The sequence below is a fragment of the Hakea prostrata genome, chromosome 8 (assembly GCF_041222555.1).
Source record: "Hakea prostrata isolate BN-2017 chromosome 8, UWA_Hpros_2, whole genome shotgun sequence".
NCBI classification, from domain to species: Eukaryota; Viridiplantae; Streptophyta; class Magnoliopsida; order Proteales; family Proteaceae; genus Hakea; species Hakea prostrata.
This window is the reverse complement of record NC_142607.1, coordinates 16,978,686-16,997,854: the sequence shown is the minus strand read 5'-3', so window position 1 is coordinate 16,997,854 and position 19,169 is coordinate 16,978,686. Positions and strand designations below refer to the sequence as shown.

Here is a 19,169-nt window from a genome sequence, read left to right as displayed (position 1 = left end):
CTGTTAAGCTTCAGTTGCAGTGATATATAGAGTATAGATTGAGATTAACTTATAGTGGTTTTGAAGTTCACATAGAGAAGGAAGTTTTTTTTGCCCGTATGGTTAGATTCATAATAGTCTCTAATCTAAAAGAAAATCCTCTTTTGAGTGAGGTAGAAAGAACAGTCAGATTCTTATACTAGACAAGTGTCGTGAATCTAACCATTGGGGCGGAAAATTTTTCTTTCCTTTCCATGTGAGTAGAAGATCCACTCTGTATACATTCATCTACCTTCGCCATGATGTAACTTACTTTTAGATCGATGGCAATCAGAAGTCAAAGTTCTACTGATGGATAACGTTAGAACATTTTCAAGTTTTATTGTAGGGGCACTGGAGAGCATCCAAGCAGACCACCAGACTAACAGTCCTGATGGATAACGTTAGAACATTTCAATGAAAGAACTCACAAAGTGGAAACTGGAATAGGATTCAGACTATGAAGGTGTTCTACAAAAACACTGAATTTATCATAAGGGAAACAGGTATCAGCACACCCTTTCCCCACCCAGGAAAAAAAATGTTCTTTTTTCCTCCTCTACAGGTAATGTACAAGATTCCAATCGCAAGACAAAGCAATACACATTGAAAGCCAAAAAAGAAGAATATATTTAAGGGGAAATGAAAGTGAGGCAATTTAATTTAAAGAAGAAAAAGGAAGGAAAAAAAATAGTTAAAAGCACAGTTTATCCTACATGCTTCCAGCTCTGCCAGGAGTAGTTTTCTTTGGTTTCAGTTTTGCCATGTCCACAAGATCCCCGAAGAGTTTATCCTCTGGCTTGGAAGGCTTGCTGAGTGTCGTATAGGAAGAAGGATGCACATAAGAGGAAGAGTTCCTTAAAGCACTATCGTCCTGTATAGAGAGCCCGTACATTCTTTGGTCAAGGAATTGAGCCTCCATTGGCTGGCCATACCCGTAATATCCCATGTTGCTCTGCATTGGCATTTGATTCATCGACGAAAGCTGACCGCCTGCTTGCATTGGCTGTTGGAACATGCCCATCATCTGCCCTCCCTGGATCGGATGAGGATGCATGCCCACTAGCTGGTTGCCCTGACCACTTGTAATCGGTTGAACATACATACCCATGGCAAGGTCATTCCCTGTTGGCTGGTAAGGTGTACCACTCTGAACTGGTTGGGGAGAATTCGCAACCACCTGGGTGCCAAACGGTTGAGGGTATTGTGCCACTGCCAGCTGGTTACCTTCTGTTGGCTGAGCTTCCCAGGGTGGCGGAGGCAGTGCTCCACTACTCTGAGCACCTATGCCTGTCGAGAATTTTCAAAGGGAGAAGAGAACAGAAAGGAGACGCAAAAATTTGAGTGGAACATTGAATGACATAAATTCAAGTAACACCAGCCAGGTAATTTGAGTTTTACCATATATGGGTTGTTGCTGCTGCTGCTGCTGCTGCTGCTGCTGTTGCTGGTGGTTCAAGCCTTGAGAGACCTGGCCATTCCATGCAGGATTACCATAAGGTTGCTGTTGCTGGTGGTTGATGCCCTGTGGGACCTGGCCATTCCATGCCGGAGTACCATAAGGTGAGTGCTCATATTGAGTCGGAGTTGGCGGCATGTTTGGAGTACTTCCATTAGGATAAAATGAAGATTGTGGGAACTGAGTAGGCTGCTGAGATAACTGTGGTGATGCAGAGAATGATGGTCCACCTTGGTAAACCATCTGAGAATTTGAAGTATCTGTGCCATTGCTATTCTGAGAAAACATATCTGAAAGAGCAAGAATGTTCTGTTGAGGCACAGTACTGGTTTGTTGTGGTTCTCCCACGGGAACAAGTGCCAGCGATTTATCTGGAGCACCATTGGAAGGAGTACCGTAATCGTCACCACTCAGAAGGTCCATGTTTGGGTCAACCCTTGCAGGGGCAGTCGCTGCACCACTTGACGCTGGAGGGGCAGGCAACAATAACCCAAGAGGCTGACTTGCAGCAGCAGTACTTGGAGTAGACCTGCAAAGTAAAACCATCACTTTTGTTTTCATGGTCGTGGTGAAGGCAAGTACCAAGGGTTAATAACCAGACCTCTAAAGGGGAAGCCCCAATACATGAATAGATTTATTTTTTTATTATATTTTTATTTCTATTTTTTTGGGGGGGAGGGGGGAGGGGGGGAGGGGGTCACTCGGGAATCAAGTGAACCAAATATGAATGGAGAAATAGTTAATTCAGGGGTTAATTTTTGTATTGTAGAGTCTCAGAAGCACAGGTAGCTGAATTCAGGACACAAGGGGGAAAACAAAATGTCCAGATTGAAACATAGCTGATGGAGCTTGATAATTGCTTTAACCAAATTTTCCTCCAGCTGTGACTTAAAAACTGGGGAAATAAACTAGATGGGAAATCATAAGAAAACCATTTAATCCTAACCAAAAACATGGTTGGCTATGTGGATCTTCTTTTCCATGCAACAGTGTTCAGAACCATAATTGTTGCCAAGCCTGATTCCTATCTAGCAACCATAATAATGCAAAGAAGAAAGTTTTCGTGAAGGAAATTTATATTACCCCCCATCAGTCTTCGTGCTATTAACAGGTCCATCAACATCTAAAAGTGCCTGAGGAGTTTTAGGTGTCTCTGGATGTATAGGAATAGCAGTTCCTGAAGAAATGGCTTCATGCTTGGCTAGTAGACGCTGTAAGTCATCATTCAATGCTAGTCCTTGACAAAGCAAAGATTCATCCCTGGATGAAGAGAAAATTAGACAGTCATGTCATTTTCTCAACCAAAAAAAAAGGAGAGAGAAGGAAAAAAAAAGCAAGGGCATTTTACAAGTTCAAGCACAAGTGACATAAGACACAAAATAATCCACAAAAATTCATGAACAAGAAGAAAAACAGCAATAATTCGAAGGAGAAAACCAGTTGGTGTACCTCAGGGTTGTTTCCCTTCTATGTTCGTTTAGCAACCTGTCCCTTTAGTTCTGCCTGTCCATATTTTCCATCTCAATTCATAGTCTATTTCATACCTTTAAATCTTAACCTAATTTTGTCTTTCCTTACTCTGATGTCCCATTAGCCCTCAAAGATTATGTTAATTTACAACATAGCAAGCCTGAGACTACATCGTGGAGGCTGATATTATGATTTACTCCTTTTGATAAAAGTTGATTTCAGCAAACTGCACAAGAAACTTTCTAATTTGAACATGAAGTTTTTGGGAGCTTACCAACATGAACAGCTACTAAGATAAGATGTCAAAGTATGAAAGAATCTCCCAAATGCAGATCAGAGGTGGTTGACAAAAGGGATAATCAAGCTAAAATGAATGGTCTGATGAAGGCTGAAGGTGAAGATTGATTGACAGGATAATTCCAGTTGTGAAACCCCACTATCAGAATCTCATCAAAGAGACACATTTGCAAATGATAATCAGAATATTGTGATTGGGGTTGACCATGAATGTGCTGGAACATAGCTCAACGCTGAAAATTGCCCATCCCCTTTGAATGGTGCTGGTTCTTTCATTTTAAAAAAATCGTGGGATAGTTTTTCTGAACACCAAGGGAGTTGATGCAGGTTCGCTACCTTGGACTAACCCAAATTGAGTTGTGCATCCAGATGAGGATGAACCAGATCCAGTTTTGAGTTTTTGGATCTAGTGAAGTGGGGAAGTTTATTATTTGGAAAGGCACCATGTAATCTTTTATTTTGGATAGGATACATAGGACAGTAGCTTGGTAGCTTCCTAGTTGGATATGCTTCTATATCTGTTCTAGGCTACATAGGTTCTCTTTTCCAATTTGCGTGTATGCTGGTACCAATAAAAGAATAAGAGGTTGAATAGAATGGACAACTGAGTTATTGTCTGAGTTGAGTAGCCTCTGTGGTTGTGTGCATGCATTCTTCTCCTCCCCAACCTTTGTCTTATGCAAGATGTCCTCTTCCCTACAATTCAGACATTCCCTTCTTCCCCACCAGCCTGTCACCAGAAAATAACTATGTACTTTACATTCATTTTTTAGAATTCTAACATAATTACTACTTGATATGGTGTAAGGGCCGTAAGGCAAGTACAAAATTTGCTCGCAATACCCAAGAAGAATAAAAGAAAAGAGAGAGAGAGAGAGATCCATTCTTATGCAGAAAAAACAAAACAATAATAGAACATCAGATCAGCTGGACATGGCATATTGACACGGTCTAATTTATCATAGGCCCAATGGTATAATATTAATGGGCCACACATGGTCTAGCCCAACTTAACTAAAGTTACTAATGGGCTACACTTAGCCCACATTCTAGAAAGGAGGGAGATTCTAGAGGAATCTACATCTAAAAAGTATCTTGTCTCTAGAAATATCCCTAGAAATATCTAGACCCACTAGAATGTTCATAACCATTAGATTATTGACACTTGTACAAAATCATAACCATTCATTGTATCCTACATCACCTATAAATAGGGGAGGGACTCATTTGTACAAAGCATCAACTAAGTGATCAATACAAGTTCTCTCAAGGTTCTCTTTGAGTTCTAAGCTTTCTTCTACTCTCTCTAGTTGGGTTTTAGGCTGACTTAGTGCAAGTAAGTGCTAAGTGCCGGCACGGTTGGTTTAGTCAAGAACATATGCTCAGTTGGACTCCTTATAGCACGTGGAATGCATGCTGTTGGCAATCTAGAAAGCCAATAATTTATAATAGTTAACTGACATCAATATTCAAGATGAACATAAGTAGTTCCTCAACAAACACACTGCTTTGTATTGACCAGAGATTAAACTTTAGAGGCATGAACCAAGTTTATCAGAGCTTCAATTTCTACTTGAAACATGTTAACCAAACAGTTCCTTCAGTAAATAACCAACTGGTTCCCGAACCCACATCAGAGGCTATATTAGCAAATTCAAGCCACTGACTTTTCCTTCAGAACCAGTTCAACTTCAACCAGCAAGGCAGTTCTCAAAATTACAGTTATCTAAATTCAGAATTCAGAGAAACCATGAGAAGTAACAACAACAGAGTTGACCTTCTAAAGGTTAACATGAACGTAAACCTAAAACCAAGGTCGGGCTGGAACAGGAGAGGATTTAAGACAACCTTGCCTTAACAGTACTCCTATTTCGATCCTGCCCAGATGCACTGGACCTGGGTTGAACCACACAGATAGAAGTCAGGAGTTCTTGGGTTAGGATTGACAAATATGTAGCTCTGCTAATTCAGGTAGTTGGCCTGTGTTGCATGTCTTTGTTTTTACTTCTACTAAGTTGTAATGGGCTGGTACGAACTGCTGTAAAGCTGAAGTGCACAATTAAGTTCCAATTCCATAGTTTCCATGCTGATATAACAGATGCATATGGCAAAAGTAAACTCAGAAATAGATCTGAACAAAAGTAGGAAGGCCATTGTCATTATAATTATAAACGAACAAAAGGATAAACAAAAAACACAAATCCAGGTGTACCGATATCAATGATCCAACCTCGTGGCAAAGACAATTATATCATTTTATACACCATGAATGTTACCATTTTCCATAAAGTTAGAAAAAGACAATAAAAGGACTCACGAAGTTGTGTTAACCAGGTGGACCACTCTCTGCTTGTACGCACGGCACTGTTCAACCAGGTCAACTATAACCTCCTGTCGAAGTGCCTGCAGAAGAATATCATAATGACTATGAAATAAATATGATAAAAAGATGGGATTTGGCATGTATAGCCAAGAATGCAAATATAAAAAGGAAAAACATGCATGCCAACAACATATGACAAAAATTAAAACTGAGAAGTCCTCTCATTCAGGGGAAATTTCCAAGATATCAACCTAACCAAAAATACCTCTTTGTTCCCCGGGTCTATAGCATTGAGCATTTCTGCAAGAACATCCATAATACCCCGTGCATTCTGAATTTCTGTTAAGCTGACAGAGGAAATGAAAAATAGGATCAGGAGACATGAGCAACTATCTGTAATCAAACAATAATACAAAGCAGTAGTTGGATGCACATAAACAACAATAATGTCACAACACACAGTAATTAGAAAATTTCCAACCCCCCTCCTCTGAATTTAAGTTCAACTCTACGCTCTGAAAGGTCCCCCATCAGTTTTCGCTACCACAATGCATCAACACCATAGGGCATATCTCTAGCAATTCATCAGAAGGATTAGGATTTCTACCACAAAGCACTCTGCAGGGAGCACTAATGGTTTCATCATCTCATCTATTCATCGGCATTCAATTCTTCATGAACATGGTTTTAACCACTTATTGAGAAACTAGCTATGAAAAGTAAATATGGTAAAATATGAAACCTATGCTAGAGCTGTTGAAAGTGAGGAACAGGACAAACCAGAAATTGGCACCCACAATATCATCCCATATAAAAGCACAGTTAGATGCTAAACTTCCACTATTGCTGAACATGCAAATGACAGAAGAATTACAAGATAATAAACTCAAGCACCATAATTACAACTCTTAAGTAGAGTTGCCACAGGCTTACAGGTGCTTCACATACATTTGATAATGACTTGTATCTTTTTTGCTTCCATTAACGTCCCATCATGCACTTTTAAGTTTCAAAAATGGCAGAAGATAGGACACATGTCATCACTTAAAAGTAAAAAAAGGGTACATGCAACTGGGAGGTCATCAACTCTCAAGCTAAATATAAAGAAACAGGTGCTTTTAAGAATTGTGATCCAGAAAACCATATGCCAGCATCAACATAGAATAAAGTTAAGAGAAAAGAAACACGGGTGTCCTACGTACACAAGTGCCCACATAAATAATGTGTACATGATATCTTAGATGAAGAAAGTTCCTTGCATCCAGAAGATAAGAAAAGAGAGGTATTCAGTGTACCTCAAGGATGGAGTATCAGAGCCTGCAGAAGGCTCGGCTTCCTCCTGATGGTAATCAGCATTACGCAAATTTTGAGGATATGATGACAAAGGCTGTGTTTGTGGGGGCGTAAATATCGGTGCAGAACTCTCAGGTCTCTGAGGAAATACTGCTCCAGCACGCTGAGACCGGGAAAAAGAAGAAGTTAGTTTCTAAGAAAATGTAGTAGAAACATGAGTACGTGACTGCACATGACAACATACAGAACTTTTTTCTTATGTATCTTAAATGGTTCAACATCTAATAAATTAACAACTTCTTCAACCTTTTCTGAAATTTTTAGTGGAAAGCAAGCGCATGACACCAGTGTGCAATTCTTGCACATCCTCTCACATCCACCCCTAGATCCCACAGCATCTCCTTAAATGCCAACACCTATCAAACAATTCGTAAACCTTCACCCTTTTAAAGTGTTTCACCATATGGAAATGGGTATTGGGGTTAAAAATTTCTCACACAACTAAAGACTGACGTAGAATAGGATCAAAAGCCTAAGAGCCAGATGAGTTGCTAGACTCAGGCCAGTTGGATCTAGTAAAAAAGTAAAAAACTAGAATCTTTTTGTGCATTCAAGTGTTAAACCACAACTTGTTCCTTGAAGAAATAAATAGGGAATAAAATAAAGTGGATGGGGCAGAAATATTCTAAGAATATACATGTGTATATAATGTTTATATGGTGTGTGTTTTTCCCCAGTTGTTTCTTGTTCCCATAGTCCCATAATACGTAACCATCTATTATTGAATCAGTTCTGGAATCTCAACAACAAGATCAAAATTATGGGGATATTATGTGATTACATGATATCCAAAATATACGGTTCAAGCAACTGAGTTGAGGAAGAGAGAGTTTAAACAAAATAATTATTTTTTAGTTCTATTTCTGCCGAAGGGCAACGTGAATGTTCTAACATGTTCAATCAATGCACTAAAAGGGTTATATGATATATCCGGTGTACTAGGCCAACATTTCTATTGGTAAATAGGAAGTTTCCGAGTTCATGCCCAGGTACTTACTACTTCTTGGGTTATAATTGCTATCTTAATAGGTTTTGCCACTGTAGCTGTTCAGAATCCACAAACCATTCCGCCTGACAATTAGAACTTTCAATATGTCCCCGATTCATTCGAGACTGAGCAAAACTCAGCTTGGAGAAGAATATGGTCCTTGTGTTCCCTCTATTGGAACTATGCTTCTATTTATTTTTCTCATTTGGCAGGAGAGGAGAAAAGAGAGGGGGAAAAACCATGAACAGACACTACATACAAAGCCAGCAGAAATATCTATGCTTATCTACAGATGAGTACATGCACCACCAATGGGATGATTAATTAATTGTGCAAAACATTTTTGTTGCAATGACTGTTTGTGGAAGCAAAATGTAGAAGTAATTTGTTCTCATTTTCCATTAGCCAGTTTTCAGCAATTATACTGCTATAGCATTGTACTACAGTAAAAGTCGAGCAATAAAAGGAGAAATGTTGAACAGCTTATATTATTCACTTAAATAGTTGTCATCTAATAAAGAACCTTCACAAGTACAAATATCAAACACACCAATAATTCCTGATATGCGACATAATATTGTGGGTATCTAGCTCTTGCTCCCCCAAAAGCTTCTTGCCAGGTATCTACTAGTATCAGTATCTTCTCCTTCACATGCATGTCAGGCTGCAGGTGCAGAAAAAATCAGAACAGGACACAACAAAGGTGTAAAAGATCAACCAAAGCATTAACATAGAATATTCCGACCTTCTTTTTAACTATCTTCACCATCTCATGAAGAATATCCCTCTCAGCAACGTGCATATGGACGATGTCCCCACAATTCTTTATTACAGTCTCTAACAGCTATATAAAAAGCACAACGAAATCAGTTATCCCTCAGAAAGATAGTTCATCTACTACTCCATGAAGATATGACCAGGAAATTGATACCCAAAAGGAACAAGATATTCAATCAGGAACAAAATAAATAAGTCAAATTTGTTTGAAAGGGTATGTTGTTGAGTTTTCCAAACAAGTTCATAAAGATAAGCAAGCAACACCCAGGAGAAAAAATTGCTCAATGCTTCAAAAAATAAAGAAAACTAGGAGGAGGCAGAAATGAAAGGATAACAACGCAAAATATAATTTAAGTGACTATACTTTCTAATATATGGTTGAACCACATTATTGATGCATGCTAATCCCCGATTTGACAAGCTGTGCTACATAGTAACTGCCACAAGGCAGATATTAAGGCTGCACAAGAAGGCCTTCCCCAGAATGCTGTACATGAACCAAAAGTGCAGTTAAAAAAAAATGATCTGTTCGTCTCATTTCAGAGGATTTGATCTGAGTTTGCAATGCATCTAAATCTTAACACATTACAGTAGAACAGGATCTTGCTGATAGTTGTTTGTCACGCATTTAAAAAGCACAACAGAATGCATGGAGGTAGGGTAACACCAGTTGTGACGGACAAAACAAAGAAACAACCACTCACATGCTAACCGCCATGTGCTAGGCAAGCATGAACATACACATGTATGCATATCAATAGACTCAATACACAAAAGTATATTGTTGAATTAGGACAAACTTTGACATGTGACTCCTCATTCAGACCACAGCCCCTTTTCTATAGAACAGTCAGTACAGCCAGTTTATCTTCTACATGGCATGAAGAAAAGACCAAGCAAGAAAGCTTCCCCACTTGAGCAATGCAGAAAGGCCTTCTTGCCTTTCTATGGTTTTTTCAGTTTTGATATCAGCAAGTGACTTCACCTTTTGAGAGTCATCCATAAGCTTTCTGCACATGCAAGCCCCCCATCCCCCATTCCCGCCACACTCCACTCCTATCACAGTGCCCCATCAGCAGACAGCAGCAACCCAACCAACCTTCATTGCCGCAGCCCCCACCGACACCACCCTCTTGATGTGAACCCAATTTTAGGTTTAGGGTTTCTTGAATGAATTCCCTAAAATTTAGGGTCAGCACAGAATTTTCCAGCAACTAATTCTAAAATTCTACGGGCAGTTGGGGAAATTTTAGGATTTTACTAAATTCCCATGGGGAGACTTTGGATCATTATGGTAAGGTAAGAATTATTTTAAATTGATATGGGATGAAAAGGATAATGGAATGAAAATGGTATGTTTATGTGTATGTAATGGAAATGGTATGCTTATGTTATGGCTATGAAATAGAATGATCTGGCCATGACAAGATTATAAAATAACCCAGATAGCATGGTTCTTTTTACATTATGGAGATGACAGGGTTATATTGTAGACTGGGAATGAAAACAGTTATGACATGGTTATGTCTATGGAATGGAAATAACATGGATATGACTATGAAATGGTTATAACAAAGTTATGCTAATGGAACAAAAATGGCATGTTATGTTTACAGACCAGAAATGATATGAATGATTGATAAGCTTACGAGAAATTGCAAAAGAAATTTGACAAATATCTCACGTAATATGCCCATAGGGCTAAAGAGTAAAGAATGGGATAGGATGATTGTAGCACTACCTAGAACTAAAACTAACCCTGAAATGGAAGGGGAAATCCAACCCCAAAAGAGTAATGCAATCTCAATCCTCTTGTGTATGATGGTGACACGTTTCGATACATTAAGAGGGCATACTCTTGCGACGAGATACATTCCGGCTTGAGTTGAGATAAAGAACCCTTTAAGAGCTGTTGGTAAGAAGAGGTGAGGGAAAGATGTGGAAGGTCTCAAACCTCCTAGGTACAACGGTGATTCATTCCGGTACAAGAAGGGAATGCTTATGCGAAGGGATCCGTCTTGGCATAAACCGAGATAAAAGAAGGATTCATATAGGAAGGAAGATCAATGGAAGACAAATGAATTCGAAGGTCTCAACCATTTTTAGTACGACAGTGATACTTTCCGATACACAAAGCAAATGCTTATGCAACGTGATCCATTCTAGCAAAAATTGACTAAAGAATTCATGCACAGAAGAAGGATAGTGAAAAATAATACTTATCAAATATATATATAAACAGAAAGAAAAGTATGAAAGAGTGTAGACATCCATTATACACTCCCTATTAAGGTGTTATGTTAAATGAAAGGTCCATATTGAGGGCCAATGAATAGGATAAAGGAAAAACGATAAGAAGCCTACAGCCATTTGTATTCGAAGTACCATTAGTTGTGTTGCTTAATTGTATTCTTTTTGTAACTGAACTTCTATTGTAACTTAATGTCTGTGATATGGTTCTTGCTACTTTCTGTATGCTTTAGCAATAGTTTCACTTACTGAGCTCAATGCTCATTAAAGTTCACTAATACTTCCAGGCACAAGTATAAAAGAGAAGGGTAGAAGGGGTTGCTAACGCAAGTAAGAATGAATGACCTCTGGTGTGTTGTAAAGTAAGGTTTAGGTGCCAATAGTGTCATTTAGCATGTCCTTTTGAGGTTTTTATGTTTATGTTTATGTTAATCGGTACCTAGTCCTTGACCAGTGACCACAAAAAAGTCTTAATTGCAAAACCCATTAGTGCAAGCTTCCACATCTTACAAAAGGAAAATGATTGATTAAAAGACAATGGATTACTTGCACGTTTCCAGTTACACAACAATATCACAGGCCCCACTTGGTCTAGAAAACTGAGGCATGACAAAGAACCACCCAATGTTTCAGCCAAAGAAGATTTGACTACTTGTCTTGCCTGATTTTTTTACCCTTCATTTTCCCATGGGACCTTTCATTTTCCAGCAGCAATGCTTGCTTGGGAATTGAAAAGGATAGGAGAAGAGAGTATTTCTTAAAAGGATTTTAAAGAACGGATAGTTAAGGTATATTAGTAATATCATATTAGGGTTTTAAAATGAGTTTTTTACGTGTCACCCACTATTATTGGGTGAAACTAGTGACCACCCACTATTATGCTGTAAATTACATGACACCCACTTGAAAAATTACAAGTTACCCACAGTTAAGTTTTGTTATTAAAAAAATTACCTAAATGCCCTTACTCCCATTTAAGTCATTTAAAATGATCCTATCCAACCCTTAGGTGAGTGAAGAGAGAATCCCTTCACCCATCTTCTACCTACATCTCCCTCTCTGTCTCTCTCTCATTGAAGCTAGAAGCAAATGCATTATTCTTTTATTCCGAACCAAAAGACTAAAATCTAATCCACAGGAAAACCAAAACCACTGGTGTCAAGATCCTCTGAGTAGTGTCACTGCAGCGGCCGTTCTCACTAAACAAACCAATAAAGAAATCTCCTCTCCTTCAATAAGTCTCTCAAAGAAACTCACCAAAACCAACACTTTCTCCAAAAAAATTCTCAAATCCAAGCTAAACTCAACACTCCTCTCTTCATTGCCTAAACTCTGAATCTTCTACCCAAGGCCACAATCACCATTAAAACTTCTCAAGAATCGCTTTCTCTCCTTCTCAACTCCTCTATTTCCTTATATGTTCTCCAAAAACCCTCTCTCGAAATCTTTGTTTCCTTTTTTCTTTCCCTCTGTGAAATCGTTCCAAATTTCTTTCCTTTTTCGCTCCTTTGAAGCTTGAATTATTATTTTGGTAAGCAAAGAACGCAAAGCACACCTTGCCTCACTCACTTTGGCACTTGGCGATCTTATATTCTTATTTTCCAAAACAAATCCTCTCAATTGCGTCACTGTTGCGGTGGTTCGTGGCACTAGTGGTTTTGGTTTTCCTATGGATTAGGTTTTAGTCTTCTAGTTCAGAATAATGCATTTGCTATTGCTTTCAATTAGAGAGAGACAGAGAGGGAGATGTAGGCAAAAGATGGGTGATGGGATTCTCCCTTCACCCACCTAAGGTTTGGGTGGGATCATTTTAAATGACTTAAATGGGGGTAAGAGTATTTAGGTAATTTTACCCGTCATTTCACAGCAAAACTGAACTGTGGGTATCTTGTAATTTTTCAAGTAGGTGTCATGTAATTTATAGCATAATAGCGGGTGGTGACTAGTTTCACCCTAACAATAGTGGGTGTAGTGTTAAAAACTTTAAATAAATTTATTAAATGAGGGTAAAAAGATGATCATTTCTATGACTAACAAAAAGCTAGGGGTGTGATGTGTGGAGTGGGGATTTGTAAGGTTTTACTTTTAGAGGGGGTGTCCGGTGTTTCCAATGGAATCAGAGGGGGCTCATATAAAATTGTCAGTTAATTTTATCCTAAATCAAGCATTAAACAGTTAAAAAAAATTAGTCAGGATCTGTTAAAAACATCTAGATTTAAAACAATATGGTAACAAAGAATTGTTATGGACTTCTCTCCAGACCTGGACAAGACAAAAGGCCACTGCTGCTGACCAAATCCAAACTTCAACAGAGGAAGTGATCTTGACTCTCAATTCTATCAAAAAACTACCATAGAGGATGTTACATAATAAATGAAAAAGTTTATGTTGATTGTTCCTATGACTGTTCACAGTGAATTAAATATTAGACCACAAAAGTCTAATCATCTAAGAAAAGAAGACATATATCGCTTGGCTCTTCATTATATTCAGGAAAGGAAATGAGTCTTAGGTTACAAACTCTAGAAGAAAGATTTGGTCCTTACTGTGAGAGCAAGTAGCTGGACCTTCGGATTCTTACTCCCAAGACGTTTTTTAATGCCTTTAACCACATCCTTCGCTTGCCTGATGAAATCAATCAATTGACAAGTTCAGCATGTATTATGGGAAAAAGAAGGTACACAAAATAAAGAATTACAACATAGAACAAAATAGAGGGGAACAAATCTATTTTTCAATGTAACTAATTATCTATTATTTTATGGGTTCTTTATTTCGTCCTCCCTCCTTCTGAGTATCGTGGAGTCTACAAGCCAGAATCAAGCAATTGAAAGTGAGCGAGTATTCCGAGAAAATGAATCCATCCAAATTCAGATGACATGGAGCTAAAATTTAACTAATCCAAACGAGGAATACTCCCACAAAATATATAAAACACTAGGTTATAACTATTCAAACTTCGAACTATTTGATCCAAATACTTTATAGTCAGGAAATCCTCAACAAAAGAGAGGGGGGGGGGGGATAATATCTCCTATGACCAAGAATTGATGCTCTAAAATCCGACACTCCGGGGGCACCAAACACACAAAAACAAACCGAAATTCAAGCCAAATAAGGCGACAAGACGCCTACCAATAATAGAATACAGACCCAATTTCAGAGGCCAAAATAAATAAGAGAAAGCAAACGATTCGCATACCCAGGATCGCTATTCAGGATATCACAGATCTCAATGTTCATCGCCCAATCGGGACCGATCAACATGTCACTGGTCGCTCGTTCGACCAACGAATTCACCATATCTGCTGCAGCCGAATACAAGCCTGAAAAGCTTCAAATCGCAAACAGTCTAATTGCAAGCCTGCTACAGAATATTCCGACAAGAAAACAGCGAATTCCACCAAATTCCGGCGAGGGAAGTTCCTAATTTTGTAGATTTGAACCTTAGAGGAGAGAAAAGCAGGTCAAAAAAGCCCTAAAGAGGATAATCTTGGGAAGCTCTGTATCTCTCTCAATATCTTCTTCAGAACAGAAGTTGTTTCTCTGCGGCAGCCGAAAGTTGCTCTGCGGATCGCTCATCCTTCGCTTTTTCGTTCTTCTCCTCCGTCCGGAATCGTGTTTGAAAGAAAATGTAAATCGTGAACCAACTACACGTAAACACGTGTCCTAAACCATGACAGCCGTGCAAAGCTGATGTGTACTTCACTCATCGTGTAGGCCCCACTGGTTAATCTTAGTTTGGAGGATCCGTGGGTCCCCCCCCCCCCCCCCCCCCCCCCCCCCCCCCCCCCCCCCCCCCCCCCCCCCCCCCCCCCGCCCCCCCCTACCTAGCATTCCTACAGCCATTATAATCCTCCACGTCTAATAGTTCCCCCCCCGCCAATGGTGAAAATTCTCCACCTCCCACCATTGAATTCGAAAAATTTTACCACAAGAAAGCAATGTGTTCTCCTAACACTTTTCAATTACTTCTTTTTAGTAAAAATACTTTAAATTACACATTAAAGAATATAATTCACATGAAACCTACTAGATCTTAACTCTACTTTTTTTTGTATTCATAAATGGGTCCCACCATTGTGAGCAATTTAAATGCTTTAAAAATGATATTGTTCTCCCTGACGGGAATGTGATCCAAACTCTTTGATCTACAATGAATTTATTATTTAGTCAGCACAAGTCATATCTTCATTCACATTCACCACTTTTGTTTGCCCTAATACTTAGGTCCAACAAAGTCCTAAAGTTCCATGGCGGTGCCTCTCATAGATTCAAAATTTCAACTTCAAAAGGCATGGGAAGGAGAGAGTGATCTCCATGGATTCCAACTGGATCTTTATTAGAATTAGCAAAGGACTTGGTCTTTGTTAGTCAAATTTGGTTCAAGTTACATGTGTTTATTAGAACAATTCATTCACTTGTTCTTAAAAGACAAACTAATGAGAAAAATGGTCTAAAGAACGGTTTTGTTGTTACATATTTTGTAATAGGAACAAAAACTTGATAAGATGGGCTCAATGGGGGAGTCTGGATTAGCGACCCCGATGGCTTACCACCACAAAATACAGGGGGGACCAGGGGTGGTGATGGGAGTTTTTTTTTAATATATTTTCAAATGTGGGGCCCACCGTTTTTGTGGTGGAAAAACCGTCGAGGAACACAGAGGGTGATGATCCGGACTACCCCTGTTCGTAACTTCTTTTACCTAACTCTCCAACTTTGTGCCTTACATCAAAAGCTAGCTTAGCTTTTTTCAGCATGTAAGCCTAATCGGGAATATTTTCAAAAAGGGTTTATCAAGTATCCATTTCCAAATAATGGACAAAAACATGTAAAAATTGCCTACAGAAGAATTGGTTTTCCAGAATGGAAACATTACCAAACGCATACTTGATGTTTTATTTTTTTCAAAACATTTGAAGTATAGCATTGGTGGAAATTAGCATTTACCCACTTGTCATCTCAATTGCATCCGTGTAAAAGAGAATCGTGACAAACATGAAAGAACTTTATGGAGAATAAGAGATCCAAATTGTGAAATCTCATTGTTAGAGAAAGATATCTAGAGTTTCTATTCTATCTTATATAATTGAGTTAGGCTATGATAATTATCGGTTAAAAAAAAATTTAGGAACTAGTGTTTTTTATAAAAGAGAAGGGGATTACTATTTTATATGCACAGGATTCAAATTATTGACCTTATACTATAAGACCTTGGTCTTCTTTAATCATCTTTAATTGCAAAATATGTTAGATTTTTTATAATATGTAAAATTTATTATGTAGATATTTTTATAGTATTTGATGGCACATTCTAAAATTGGGTCAATGTTGCTCATTTAATCTCTCATTACATGGGAGATAACATGTAAGGGGTCACCCTCATGTCCCAAAGTTCCATTAAGGAATCTTCTTTTTATTCTCCTTTAGATAAAAATAAAAATATAAAAAAAATATAAAAATAGAATTAAATAAGTCTTATAAATCCCTTAGTAGTTGGGATTTAATTGATAATTAAATGAGGGCAGTTGTGGTAATATTAATCTATTTAAAATAACAAGTAGCAACTATTTTTTTCCCCAAGGAGCAATAGAAAAATAAATACTTCCCAAGTGAAGTCCTTATAGGTAAATAAATATTTTTTGAAGAGATCATTCTTTTTGAATGATAATGATGAATAAACTTCAGGAGTGGATTGCAAAGTATTTAGCATTTGCCAATGATGGGTTAGTAAAGCGGTTAAAGGCCCAACCTCCCTAAGGGATGTCTTGGGTTTGCATTTATTCGGCGGCATTAATTATATAAAAGCTCTCTTGAGGATGTAATCGTGGTGCGCGCAAGCTCGCCTGGATGAACCTCATATCCAAAAAAAAAAAAAATTTCACATTTTATGAGAATAATTATTCTTTGATTTCTTTCTTTTTAGATTATATAGAATCCAATGCTGCCACTATGGAGGGGATTTTTTTCTTCAAAAAAAATGGTATAATTAAGAATAATAAGCGGAAGGATCGTTTCTAAGAGGGTTTCTGGATGTAAAGAGAATGTCGACCCATTGTCAATCGGGTAGCTAGAAACTTTGATAAAGACCGCAGCTCGTAGCCTCCAAACTATTTGACAAGAACCTCGATATCACTTGCAAGATGCCACACTCAAACTCACAGTGTTTGAGTGATAAGTCAATTGAACACTACAATAATAGTTTGATAAGTTTGATAGTCCTTAAGACAAAGAGAAAATAAAGCCTCACATACTAATAATTTCCTCTCTCTTACATGGATTTTTCTTATCTTATATTAAGGATGGATCTTAAAACAAAAAGATAACCATTAAATGGGAAATTTGAAAAATAATAATAATAAATAAAATAAAATAAAATAAAACGAAACAAATGGTAAAAATGGAATCGGGCTCCATTTGGAAATGTAATTAATTCCCTTGATTGTCTCTATTTTTTCCAATCATGATGAATTTATTGATTCCTTCTCTTCTTCCAGGCTTGAATGGTTAGAGTCCTCCCAAAAGTCACGAAGTAAAGTGACGAGATCTTTTCTTAAATTGTTTGACTCAAGCCCTTGTGATTGCCAAATGGTAGGGCCAACTCATCCCTAGTTCCTTCTCCTCTCCACAGTCATAGCCTTGGCCAAAATCCCATCAACCTCAATCTTGATTTTCAAACTTGTCATAAAGGAACCATGTAGCAAGAGCACAATTCATTGTTCAACGCTTGCATCCACCCAACCACCCCCAATGACCCTACTCAAACTTGAACAATTTGTTGATGACGTTGATTTTTTTTTTTTTTTCAGATTGATTTTATTTTCTTTGTGGATGATATTAAACACCTGGTGTAAGATTATGTTTGGATTTTTATTTTTATTTTTCTGGTTATGGATTGTATGGATTATGTGTGCTTTTTAATATGGTATGGACTATAAAATTTTGGTTATACATTCTATGGATTATATGTGGTTTTTAATAGGGTATGACTATGAAAATTGGCTATGCATTGTATGGATTAAATGTGCTTTTTAACAGGATAGGGTATGGTTTATAAAATTTTTTTTTTTATAGATTATCATGAATTGGAGATAGATGTCATCTCTTTTTTTTCATTTGAATAGGGTTCCATGTGATTGTTTTCAGGGATTAGAACCATAATATGGATACATCTAGTGATTCAAATGAAGATATTTTCGTGAAATATTTGGGTTTGGAGATACTAATTGATCAACCACAAGTGACCCGTGTCCCTAAGCCAATACGAGATAGCAAACTCATGGAGTCACGGGACCGGAACGTGTTAGAGAAATCTTAAATGGACACATAAATTGCGTATACGAAATATTCAAGATGGAGCGACATGTGTTCTATAACCTAGAGTCTAAAATGCGACATCGAGGGTGGTTAGATGATACTAGGTGCATTCGTGTAGATGAACAACTATGGGTCTTTTTTTACTTGGCCATGACTTTAAACATAGGGATGTCGCGGAAGATTTCCAACGTTTGCCAGACCCAATCACAAAAGTATTTAACAACGTGTTAAATGCTTTAGTGATGTTAAGCAGAGAAAACATAAGGCCTCCCAACCTTGATGCAATTCTAACAGAGATCCTAACAAATCCAAAACATTTATATACTTCAAGGTATCATACATGCTTTCATTATTGGAGTACAATAGTAAACATTCATATTTTATACTCGTTATTGACATTTATTAATGGGTTTGAAAATGTTCATTATACTATGATTATATTGGTGTCATCGATGACACCCCATATGCATGTAGTGGTACTGCCTAAAAGACAAGTATCATATCGTGGAAGGAAAAGAATTACCACACAAAATGTCATTTATGCATGTTTCTTCGACATGAAATTCACGTTTGTCTATAGTGGCTAAGAAGGTTTTGCAAATAATTGCAAAGTTTTTAGACAAGCAATTAAAGACCCAAGTTTAAATTTTCCTCATCCCCCTCTTGATAATTTAATACAACTAGTTCATCGATTCTTTTTAACCCTTCATCGGATTTAAATTGATAGGACTAACTTTTATTATTTTATATTGTCACAGATAAGTATTATATGGTCGAATCTAAATATCCGACTATGATTGGATTCATGACACCATTCAAGAGTAATATGTATCATTTGTGATATTTTAGGAAGAGAGGTCAAGGGTCAAGGGCAGCAGTTGAACTTTTCAACCACAAGCACTTTTCGATAAGAA

The 19,169-nt window shown here is 37.8% G+C and overlaps 1 protein-coding gene across 1 annotated transcript; it reads right to left on the bottom strand.

Moving 5' to 3' along the window:
• Positions 1–624: 624 nt before the first annotated feature.
• Positions 625–14,552, bottom strand: LOC149007311 (TOM1-like protein 9). Its single transcript, XM_089164585.1, has 10 exons — positions 14,138–14,552; positions 13,482–13,560; positions 8,654–8,752; positions 8,459–8,572; positions 6,863–7,023; positions 5,833–5,914; positions 5,562–5,647; positions 2,561–2,737; positions 1,420–2,006; positions 625–1,308 (listed from the first exon to the last, which is right to left on the bottom strand). The coding sequence occupies exons 1-10, from the start codon at positions 14,236–14,238 to the stop codon at positions 731–733; spliced, it is 2,064 nt and encodes a 687-aa protein (XP_089020711.1). The 5' UTR covers positions 14,239–14,552; the 3' UTR covers positions 625–730.
• Positions 14,553–19,169: the final 4,617 nt, after the last annotated feature.